The sequence below is a fragment of the Artibeus jamaicensis genome, unplaced genomic scaffold (assembly GCF_021234435.1).
Source record: "Artibeus jamaicensis isolate MK-2021 breed Jamaican fruit bat unplaced genomic scaffold, CSHL_Jam_final contig_924, whole genome shotgun sequence".
Lineage (NCBI taxonomy): Eukaryota > Metazoa > Chordata > Mammalia > Chiroptera > Phyllostomidae > Artibeus > Artibeus jamaicensis.
In genome coordinates, this window is record NW_026522015.1 from 975,556 (window position 1) to 988,102 (window position 12,547).

General features: G+C 35.1%; 1 protein-coding gene across 1 annotated transcript; it reads right to left on the reverse strand.

Annotated features, from left to right (window-relative positions):
• On the reverse strand, nucleotides 1-10,921 carry LOC119054766 (T-cell receptor gamma chain C region C10.5). The gene is made up of 5 exons (XM_053655119.1): nucleotides 10,854-10,921; nucleotides 9,964-10,046; nucleotides 6,108-6,440; nucleotides 2,629-2,679; nucleotides 1-562 (listed from the first exon to the last, which is right to left on the reverse strand). Exons 1-5 carry the CDS (start codon nucleotides 10,919-10,921, stop codon nucleotides 420-422), a joined length of 678 nt encoding a protein of 225 aa, XP_053511094.1. The 3' UTR covers nucleotides 1-419.
• Between the last annotated feature and the right edge of the window lie 1,626 nt (nucleotides 10,922-12,547).

Sequence of the window (12,547 nt, forward strand, 5' to 3'; positions counted from 1 at the left end):
TTATAAAACACAACATACAGAATAAAAGTAACTGGAAAGGTAGCTTCTGGGTGTGAGAAATGGACAGCTTTAAGGCAGGTCCCTGGTTAAAGAGCACTGAAGAATGGGACTAGGAGCTGCATGCTGTCTGTACTCAGAAGGCATGGTTACCTGGCTTGGCTAGAGGAGCTGATAGAGATTATGGGAAGGGTGGTGCTAAAGGGCACCCTTGGGCCCTGCACCAGAGGCGTGGCCAAATTGGTTATTGTTACAGAGAGAAATTGTCTTTTACCCAGTGTTTTGAAAACCAGTATGGGATAATGATGTGATAGAAAAGTGCATGGGGACTGAAATAATCCAAACCCAGATAGGAAGACCAGCTACACCCTCAGCAGACACGTCCAGGGAAAAGAAATGAAGAAAAATTGGGCCATCATGTGTTATGCAGTCTTTCCAAGGCCACAGACTGCTGTCCTCCTAAACAGACAGAAGGAAATGATGGCAAAGTAGACCAGGCTCTTGAGGAAGAGGAGGAGGTAGGTGTAGTAGGCGGAGGTATTGGTGAGCTGCAACCGCAGTAAATCTAGGAGAAATAATTTAATTAGTTTCATCTGTTCTTTTGAAAGGATAGGAGACATTAATGGAGGAGCTGTAATCATTTAGTTTATGATCTACATTGAGGTGACACCTCCACACCACCAAACCCCCAAATATACACACATCTGCTACCACCACCACCAAAAACAACAAGAAAACTTAGAATGACACTTGCAGGCCATGTCACTTACAGCACTCCAAATATTAAAAACTAAAATTGTGTTTTTAATGAGAGTGTCCAATGAGAAAATAGAATTTGTGGTAAGTAATTTTGCCATTTCTTCACCACTACTCTCTCTCCAATTAATAATGAAAGTTCATTAATGTTCTTCATTAACCACTAACCAAATCACAAACACTCTGTGAACTTTTATTAAAAACTTTAATATTATGTAATTTTATAGTGATCTGTGAAATTATTATTTTAGTTTCCATTATAAAAATAAAAGAGTGACACAAAGAGAAGAAATTTGCCTGATGTTATGCATTTAGTAAGTACCAGAATTCAGATTTCAATCTCAGCAACATGACTTCACAGAACACATTTTTATTCCCTCTGTAATTGTGTATCTCCAAGTTCAATGAATAATACCCTGACATCAAAGGGTTAAGGGTTATTATAAAGTTGACTTGCTGGTTTAGAAGCATCTGAGTCATTGCATGTGCAGGCAATACAATTCCTACTAACGGTACAGTCCTTGAACATATATGGTGGTGGTCACAGCAGGTGGCTGCCGGTTTTAGCAGAGGACATTATGTTAATGGGAAGAAAGTGGGTAATCCAAATGCTCTGCAACTTTAAGATGCCACAGCTCTCTCACCTGTCTTTCCTAAGTATCCTTCATTGTGGCTAGGACACTACAGGATAATTGCACTTAATATCTTTTAAATTTTACAAGAAGTATATGATGTTGAAAAATAATTAATGATAGTGTGCTGGGATCAAATGCTACTCAATAAACCACAAAGCCAAAGTCCTTTCCTGTGGAAATTTCCCTTTGACAAGCTTTCTCTCCATAGTGTCAGAACTTCAGGATCATTAGTACTTGGTGTGGAAAGGGACCTCAAGTGCTGATGTGCTTAGAATTCCTTTGTGTTGGTCAGGTAAGGTGTTAGCTGAGGTCCACAGCCCCCCTTATATTTGAAATGGAGGAGAGCTCTGGAGAGCTAGAATAAATGCTTCTAGGGGCTTTCTTTGTACACATGCAGGGAGAAAAGGCCAGAAATTTGTACATATTCTATGCCAGCTAAATGAGATAGCCTATGCTGGACTTTCCACATATGTAAACTTCTCTCCACAATAACTGAGTTTGGTGTAATTATTCCTGGTTGGCAGGTGAGAAAAGTATTTCAGAAAGTGTAAGTACCCATACTCATGTCACTAATAATTTAAAAAACTGGGGTTGAAGCCCAGTCCATGGAAGTGGGAAGCCAGGCACTGCCCCCAAGCCCTGCCCCTGCCATTGTGTCTTGGGGTCTTGGCTTTGGGCTTTCTTGCTCTGTGACTTGACTGTCAGGAAGAATAGAAAACTGAATAAGTGTATGAGCTCTTGATTCTGATGGCCTGGATTAAAACCACAGATCTAGCTGCTTGTCTTGGTGTAAGGGATGTCATTTTATATCATTGCTCTCATCTGTGAAATGGGAAAATATATTGTACACTCCACAGTATTACGAAAATTAAACAGGTCATTTAAGATTATTACTACTAGCAAAGGACCAAAGGAAAAAAATCTAAAAGCAAGTTGATATCCCATGTTCCCTAGTCATTAGAAACAAAAGCCATACAAATGAATAAAGTCAGTGTTGAAATAATCCCGAGCATATCACAGCACCCTCTGATTCACGGACATCTCACGCCAAAAGCCAGTGTTCATTGTGTGAAGATGGCTACTAGGAAAGGATGGATTGGCTTAAAATAGCAGTTGGTCTATTCTGCAAAATCCAGCCATTCTCGTTATGCCATGTTAAGCCATAGAAATTCAAAACATGTTGATCAGGAGCGAACAATGCAATGACATTATGTAAAAGAAAATATATGCAGATACTTACCAGTTTTATCTTCCAGACAATCATCTACTGTAGAATTCATACCAGCAACCTCTACAAGAAATGAGAGCAACCATTAAGGATTTGTTTGTAATCATTACTTGATAGCTTGTGTCTGTGTGTGGAAAGACAGACATATAGATAGATGATAGATAGATAGAGATAGAATCTGCCCACAGGGAGGAGAGAGTGTTAAAAATATGAGTTCCCCATTTGAGGAAGAGATGCTCAGACTCCATGTAATTCAGTAAATCGAATTCACATATTGTGTTTCTGCACATGAAAATGCTGCTCATGAAGAGCACATTCTTTCTTTTTAATCATAACAGGAATGGACAAGACTGCCTGTTTCCTCTGCAGTCATTGCTCCTAGCACAGTGTCCACCACAAAGCAGCTGTTCACTAAAAACTTGCTGAATGGAAAAAATAAACAGAAAAAGGAGCTGCTCTACAGTCTTCAGCATGCACTGCTGACATGAGCAATTGCTACCCAAATTAATTCGTTTAATCATAGAATCCACAACAGAATCTTACATACTTGAAATAGTCTTATTTAGGAAAATTTCCCATCTAAAGCCATACCTTTCCCATGCACACATATCCCCAGTGACCCCAGCTCATGCACACAATTTTCTGGAGCTGTGGTCTTCGTGGACACGACAACAACATTAACGAAAGCTAATGTCGAGTGATTATTACTGTGCGGCATAGTGTATGTTAAATGCTTCAGATATTATCTCATTTTATCTTTCAGTAACAGTGAAGTGAGTTGTATTTTGGAGTCCAAGTTACAGGCAAGAAGATGAGGTGCAGAGAGTACCCGTAACTTGCTGAGAGTCATACCAGTTCATGGCAGAGCCACCATTCAAAAGACCGTAGTGAGAGAGTAAATAAAAGAGAACATGTGGAAAGTACCCCGGACAACAATCCATAGAAATAGAAAATAATCCATAGAGACAACATAATTCCAAGATATTGGGCACTAAAACATCATCTCTTCCAGATATCTTAATTATATTTAATAAATGACCATTTTATTTCAGGAACTCTGCATTTCAGTGAAATACTATCCAGGAGTAAAAGATAAAATAAGTCACATTTATAGTTCTCTGAATATATAAAACATGAGATGACAGTTGTAATTTATCTACAATATTTTTTAAAAAGGTAATGTACATACAAAGACAAAATATCTTTAATAGTTCATTGATCATTGGAGGAAAACAGTAGCAATGGTTGCTGTAGTTTATCCTTTTTCACTATATTTGTTGGCCATCTGGATACAGTTCCAGTTTGCAATTCTATGTGCTCACGAAATCTTTTCTTGGTGTGCACTAAAGAAATGGGTGTGAGGTATATAGCCTTTGGGGTAAATCCCAAGATTGAAAATGTTAGTATAATCATGTTTAGATGTTAAAATAGCATCAAAAACTCGCTTTATTGTCTCTTAAAATTCTCTTATTTTCCTTAGAGTGACTTTATTCATTAAAATAGAAGTAAAAATATCACTGTTATGTATTGCTTGACATAAAAACAATAAATGATCAATTTTTCATAATAAAATCTATGGGTGTAGCCTAATACTTTTTCCTAATCTATTCAAAAACTTCAACCAGAATTAGTTTCATATCTCTTCAGAATCACTTCATTGATTTGTACTTAAATGTTACAGTTTTAGCTTTTGTCAAAAAAAACAACAACAAACTTCCAAACAGCATTAGAAATTTGCCACAGAATGACGTTAAAAAAATGCCCTCATTAGCTTTGTTGCCATGTTGCAGAAATTAAATGGCAAATAAGCACCGTATAAACTGAACCTTCTCTTTTTTAAGATAGTCACCCCTGATCACTAGAAAAATGAAAACATACTAGAACACTTAAGCCCAGTGATTATATTAAACTTGTGCTTTGCATATTTGCTTGGTCTCTGTTTCTTAGCTGTAGAAATAGAAAAATTAAAGCTGGTTTGGCAATCTTACTTTAGTTTTAGGAAAGGATATAAATAAATACTTATATATAAATAAATACATCCATGTTGTATTTCTAAAAGCAAGCATTTTCACTGACATGATTTCATTTGCTCTTTAGCACAGCCCCAGGAGAAAGCCCAGGCCAGGGTTCAAACCTGATTTCATCACTGGGGAAACTCAGGACTGAGAAGGAAAAGCTTACTTCCGAAATTCTGACTGGTACACAGCAAAGACCTTAGCACGCCTTGTTACGGGCTTGTTCCCCACTGCTTAAAAGGCCTTGTTAACCATGGGGAACAGCACCAACTGATTCCTTCTTATGGGCACTCTGGGGCCTTTGGTCTGATTTGTTAACACTCAGCACTTTAAGTTCTGAGTCTAGGGAGTTCCCAGACCACTGCTGGGGCTAGAGCACATTCAGCATTCTGCCCACAATGTCTAAATATGTACGGAATCTGAGTCAAAGGCCCTCCTTTGGGACAACATGCCTGAACCTCGAGTGGCCCTGAATGTTTAGGGAAAGAGGATATTCTCTTCACTGTGTGCACCTTCTCGGGGCAGCAGTTCATCCTAGTGTGTTTGTCCACAGGCTTCCTGGCCTGACTCCCGCCACTACTGCATTGCCTGTGTGTTTCCCATGGCAAGATACACGTGCGCATTATGCAGGATGGAAATCTGTTTCTACACGTCAGCATCACCCAATCTTTAATTAGGAAATTTACCTACAGTGGTACATGAAATACGAACCTAAAAAACCTAGGAGCAGAAAAACACCCACCGCAGGGCTAAATCATTCCGTTTTTGTTGAATCTTGATCTAGTTCTCTCAGAAGGATACCACCTGTTGCCTAACAATTCATTGATTTTACTTTGAGTATAAGTAGCACTGGAGTGATTGTGACTTTGTGGCTCAGGAGAAAATTCCTGAAAGATATGTAATTCTTCTTATTTTCTGATCAAATGAGATCATCAAAGGCAGAATCTCCCCTGGCTAGTGGCTCAGTGGATTGAGTGCCAGCCTGCAAACTGAAGGGTCACCAATTCTATTCCCATTCAGGGTTCATGCTTGGGTTGTGGACCAGCAGGGAGCTCACCAGAGGCAACTATACAGTGATTTTTCTCTCTTTCTCCCTCCCTTCGCCTCTGTAAAAATAAATAAAGAAAACATTTTTTAAGGGAAATCTCTTTTTGAACATTTATTGTGTGATAAATTGCTAGGTACTTTCATGTATGTTGCTTCATTTAAACCACACAGCAACCATAAAAATCATCATGTGACTTTAATATTTGGATGATAAATTTGAATGATAAATTATTTAATTCCTTACCTTTTAATGTTCCAAAGAATATACTATTTTAATTCTGCGGGAAAATAACAGGATATTTTGCTACTATTAATTGTAGCAACATTTAAGAAAGATTTATATATCCTTTTATTAATACCTGACAGACACTTGGGGCAGTCACTCTGGGAACAGAAGTGTTCTGGGAGGTGATATGTGTATACACATACCTTTATTTATTGAAGGAAAAAGAATCTCTTGATCAACTCCTCTTTTATTATTCTCGTGTTTGACGATGCATTTGTGTTCTTTACCCATTGACTTTGCAGTCACGGTCAGCCAGCTGAATTTCATGTACGTGTCCTTAGTCTTCATGGTATTTCCCTGCTGGGATGCCAGAATTGCATTGCCGTTCTTTTCCTTCCAATATACCTTAATAACATCGGGGGAAAACTTCTCAAGGAGACAAAGATATGTCCCAGCCTTATGAAGGTTTATTTCCTCAACTGAAGGAAGAAAAATCGTGGGCTTAGGAGCAGTATCTGATGAATAGAGGCTTCTCTCTGTGGGGTGAAATGGAACAGTAATTAAGAATTAGAGAAACACAGGATTGTGTGGTGTGGAACAACCTGGCGTATAGTAAAAGGAAGAAAAGCTGCCATTGAATTAGTGCTTATAATGGCTTTTCATCCATGATATATTGTGATGTATTGATTATTGTTTTTATTTTCAGAGGGGAAAAGAAGTTCAAGAGATTATGCAACTCCCCCAAAGCCATAGCTATTAAATGGCACAGCCTGAATTACATCTTGACCTTTGTTCTTTTTCCACATGATAAAATGGGGTGTGACTTTTAACAACTCTAACATTTCTGAACTTGTTAATTTGCTTTAATGTGTTTGATATTATGACATATGGGAGGTAGATGATCAGAATACAAGAAAAGACCTGGAGGTAACTGAGATTATCTCTTTTCAGATGAGAATATTTAGTGGCTTATAAAGTGCAAGAAAAAAACCAGACACAGAAACAGTATGATGACTGCCAGAGGGAAAGCGGGTGGGGGCCACCACCAAGAGAGTGGTGATGGAAGGATACTTGAGTTTGGGTGGTGAACATATGATACAGTATACAGATAAAGTATATTATAGAGTTGTGCACCTGAAACCTGTATAATTTTATTGACCGGTATCACCCCAATAAGTTCAACAAAATAAAAAAAAAGAAGAAGTACTTATCTCTCCCCTGGAATTTTGTAACATAAGCTCTCTTTGGCCACACATTCTCGTGTTCTGTAACTCTGTGGAAAATCACTCTCCATTCAGCTAATTCTGGAATGCAATATATTATCTTTTTTCCATAAAAATAAATGCCTGGAGGAAATTTTTATTTTTTTCTAAACAATACACCATCGCTTGTTTTAATGAGAATCTACATCAAGTTATTCTCTTAGCTTCAGATATGAATCTCATCTCCAGCTCTGAAGTGACAGAATTCCTAATTGATTTCTAATTCTATACAACATCTTATTTTTACATCTGAACCACTCCAAATTTTGGGGGACAGTGTTTAAAACTGCACTTCCAAATTTTTCATGATTCCTTGAATTTAGAAGCAAAATAGCAATATTTTCAAAACTGCTGTTAACATTTTTATTGATTTTTTCAGAAACATTTATATTAATCTAGGGAGTAAATGCCCTTAGCAGAATTGTATTTGGCCTAAAAAGGTTCACCAAAAGTGTGTTTTATTTTTGAATTTCATTTGCAGATTAAACATGACTATTGTACCATCCTTTAAATACACCCTATTTTGGCCCTGTGTGTCTCCCCTAAAATTTATATCTACCATATCTGGCTGCTGAGCTAATTTTAGAGCTCGATCATTTTCTTTATATTTATCTGCCAAATGAAACACATACATAATTGGAGCAATGTAAAAACTTAAGGTTCTAAAGTTTTTTTCAAATATAATGTAAAATATATAATGAAATATTATATATTTATAAAGGCATATCACATGAATCCTGGAATGTTACTTGCTTATACATTTATTATTAATCTACTGTTTGAAATTATAAATGTTAGAACCCTTTCCAATTTGATTTCTAAATAAAACACAAATTCCTTACTACATAATCTTTGGGCTAGGTTGGAGTTAGTTTAGCAATTCAATGGGCAATTTTTTAAGAAAAAAAGAATTGGATTTCTCATTTGAAAAGAAAAGGAAAAAAATTCTTGAGTAATTTTGCCTCTGGAGCAAAGCTCCTGATTTTTATACTTAATCAGTAAACGAACAATGTTGAGTTTTCTTTTATCATTTTGAAAATATAATTAAGTCATAATGTACTTATTTTAATTTTGTGCATCTTGCTTTTACTTCAATAGCATTTTATTAATTATAGTAGTAAAATTTATTTTGTATATTTCTCCAACCATATACTTCATTTTATTTTAAAATCTTATTATGTAAAATAATATTAATTTAATTGTACATTGTAAGTACAATTTAGTCTCTAGTCAATACATTAAAAATAACTTTTTTCATTATAGTAATACTTCTGGTTTGTTATGGTAAAGAAATTGAAAATCAAATGACAGACTTGTAATATTTCTGCATGGTAGCACAGCATTCTCATTGCCTGTCCCTTTTCCTTCACTAGATTCTTTGTGTGTCCTTCTTTTCAAGATAAAATGAGTCTTGAACTTCCATACCTTTCTCCATGCAACAGTTACTGAGTATTAATAGTGTACTTAGTTATATACATGGTTAGTACTTACAGCTGGATCATTGTATTGCATGCTTTCTGTTTAAACATTTTTTAAATTCATTAAAAGTGTTTTTATAGTCAAATCCTTTTCATGATGCATAAATTAGAAACAAGATAAAAATTAAACAAGCTTTCTAATATATTTCTATAAAGTCATTTGTATAATCAAATATTATACCTGAGTTAAATTGCCTGAGTTGTTTATATTTATTTACATGCAGCAGCTAGATTTCTATTTAAATTTACCAAATTTTACATAAATGTCAATGTCAACTACATTTTCAATTGAAATTATTATATTTCAAACCTACATATTAATATTTTCTTAATTTTTCTTGTCAATATCCTGTATCAAATAAGTAGTTATAGCTATTTTGTTTATGAATTTCAGTTATGAAATTTCTAATTATATTTGATTGACTTCATGTATTGATCATTTTCTGTATGATTTTAAGCTTTTTAAAATAATTATGAGCATAAAGCTCAAACTTATTGACTATGATATTTGAAACCAATAAATGTTGGTGTTAGAAATAATATCATTCAAGATAAAAGATTAAAATTTAAAGCACATAAGCCATGAATAAAAATTAAAAACAAACACATGTTAATAACCTCTTTTTTCTTTTGCCAAGGATAAGAACAGTGGTGGGAAAGATAAACCAATATCTCCAGACTCATTTTTTCATGAGGAGTTAGAAGTACAGCTGAATTCTCTGGGGCATTTCTACCCTGCCAATGTTATTGGATACAAGCAACTCTTCATACTGAATACAATTCTCCTTTACATTTCAGTTGAGGGAACGGACTATGTGCAAGTACTTTATTTACACTGTCTCAGTCAATTCCCACACAAAAACTCTGGATGCACACTTATCCTATTTTATGAATTACAAAGCTGAGGCCACAGAATAGTTGCCCAAGTTCATGGAAGCAGTAAGCGGTGGAGCCAGAGCTCCATGTGATCCTGACTCCAAAGCCCAGGCTCTTTCACAACATCATTCCGCCATCAGAAATGGCAGTGTGTCAAAACTGACCTATGGTTTGGGCCAAATGCTTCCCTGATAATTCCATACATTATTCATGAACATTTTGTACAAGTTCATATGTACACAAAAGCCAAACCCAACTACGATAATTGCACCAAATTGTCTATGTGTGCCTGTTAGAATTTGTTTTACAGTCTCTCCTATGATTTCTACATCTGATCCCCATCACATTCCTGTGTTATCTAAATATCCTTACTGTTGTTCCAATTTAACTGTTTCTTGCTTTCACTTTATTATTTTGAAACATTGCATTCTTCTGATACCTACCTGTGATGACAAGTTTTGTTCCATCACCAAAGAGTTTTCTATCATACTTCCACAGTGATTTGACCAGTATCAAAAACTTTAGACTAATTTAGCATTTCTGAGTTTTTCAAATTCTGTGAATCTATGATGGTTTGCAAATCAAGGGTTCAGTGTTCTGCTTCTGGTTCATTTTGCTCATAAAAAGTTCTGTGACTGAGCTACTAAAAAATTAATGTTTTTGGTGCTTTATTTATCTGAAAACAATGATTTGAGTGTAAATCAGTTCAACATCACTACTATTGAGACCAAAATGAAATAAAATATGAGAAGCAATTCAATTAAAAATACTATGGAAATAAGAGATTATAATAATTATTAGCCATTTGATGATGATGACTTTGCGCTCCACCTGACTTTTTAATCTCATAGGACCAAACTTTGCCCTTACAAGTAGGAATTCAGCACTTCAGGATTGTTGCTAAATCCCTGGCAATGTATTCCACATTGCTCTAATATGTCTGGAATTCTCAAAGCCATCACCATAGGAAAGATGCCTTTCACGTGCTTTTTTGACACGCAATTATTTGTCTTGTCTTAACCACATTTTCAGGGTTGAAAGTAATTAAAGAGAACATTATGGCTAAAGTTTAATATTATGCAGTCAGTATACACAGCTGCTTCACTTGTGTTGTCCAAAACAAAGAGCTCTTTCCCCAATCAACAAATAGCATAATCTATTTGCATTCCAAGTTTTCCCCAAAATTTCAGCCTCAACCTGACATCTTTCCAGCTCATGCTGAAAGTTCAGCTTGAAGCTCCTGGCAGTGGCCTTCAAGCCAGAATGACAAGAGAAATGGCAGAACACCTGTCCTCAAATTTTCCTATTGTCAGGTTAGATCAACAAACGTTACCTGCCTGATGTTATCTGCTGAGGGTCACCAGCTGTGAATGATAGCAAATGCTCTAATGCCCATAGCATTGAGACAATGGTAGTATAAAATGGGTTTGATTAAAGACCATTTCTTCCATTTTACACAATGGATGTTGAAGACAATATTCACTTTACTTTCCTCCTAATAGACTCATGCACTGAGTCTATATATGAAATCACTTTCTAAATATATAGTAAAAAACTGTTTGAAAATTGGGTAGAATGCTTCATTTTATCAATTAATAAAAAGTATGTACTCCACTACAGTTTTTGCTACATTTTTAAGTTCACATTTGAAAAATTGAGAAAAAAGGAGATTGACATAATCTCCTATCTTTGAGTGTAAAATTTTATCCCATGCTTCATGCTGGATAATTAATTACAGTCCTCTTTTCTTCTGATTTCTGTAGTACTTTTGATCTTCTATTCTTATTTCATGGTCTGACTGCAACTTTGATTTAGGTCTTCTCAAACAGATTTTGGAAATGGGCAATTTCAATAAATGACAAATAGCCTGTTTCTTTCTGCCAGTGGGGGTGATAGTTTAATAAGGTCTAACTCAAAGATGACATGAGGGATGAAAGGACATGTTCCTAAATCCTTGCTCTGTGAGGTAGATGCAAAACATGTGGAATTCAAACAGACTGAATGTGGCAGAACATAAGGTGAGGCCTTCCTTCCCAGAATTATTCCTCGCAAAGCAGGAGCTGCCTTATATTTCAGTTCTTGTGCAATCTTTCATAGTAAAACATGTTCTTCCAATACTGTGCTCTGATTTAAAAAAATACTACTTAGACAAGATATCAAACTAAATCAATTTTTTAATTTATTTAAAAACTCAATACTAGTTGTAGAGCTAGCATTGATTGATAATAAACAATAAAGAAATTTAACATGGATTTGATTACTAGAGACTAGTAATATTACTAGAGACTAAAGCCTGAATGGTTTATGCTTATATTACACTAGTATAGAATAACAGATTAAGTAAAAAAAATGCTTTTCTTTTATTTTGTAAATAGTAATTGTTTCTTCACATTAAATTTCCAGTGACATCATTATACAGGGATTCCAAAACACTCAGTAACTTTGAAATTGCTCAAAAGTAGATGTTTTACATGCATGAGAAGAATCTGAATAAAAATTTTAATGAAATATGAGGGCAAAAAATCACCTGATATTTGTATTGATACAACTTGTATTGATATTTCTCACTTGATATTATATATTCCAAGTGAGTTATAATATAACTATTAACTTTGTAGCTATAATCTGATTAAAAACTAAATGTTATAATTGGATATTTGACTTTAATCTATGATGCTATAGATTGATATATGCAAGTTGCAACCCCCTTTTTTTACTTCTAGAATATTTCTACTGAAAAATGAGCAATCACCTTATATTTGAGATAATGTTTATCATATTTTAATCATTTTTAGAAGCATGTAACAATTAGTCTTGGAAATTGAAAGCATTTTGCAGATACTGACCATTTGTCTAAAGGAAACTGCAGCCTAAATAAAATTAGTGTATTTAGCTGTACTCCTGATTTCATAAAGAACTCCAAATGGTGGTAGTGTGAATTCCGGAGAATTGACATTTTAATCACTGACCATGTCCCGACATTTGTGGTAGGTAATTTCCATGTTTAATTTCATTTAATCCTCACAA

Excerpts from the sequence above, each read along its gene's own strand:
- LOC119054766 (XM_053655119.1), bottom strand. The coding sequence starts at position 10,921 with ATGCTATGGGCATTAGAGCATTTGCTATCATTCACAGCTGGTGACCCT. Across the intron at positions 10,047-10,853 it reads CAGCAGATAACATCAGGCAG|TCTAAAGTTTTTGATACTGG; the intron begins GTAACGTTTGTT and ends ATGCTAAATTAG. Across the intron at positions 6,441-9,963 it reads AACAAAACTTGTCATCACAG|AGAGAAGCCTCTATTCATCA; the intron begins GTAGGTATCAGA and ends TTCACCCCACAG.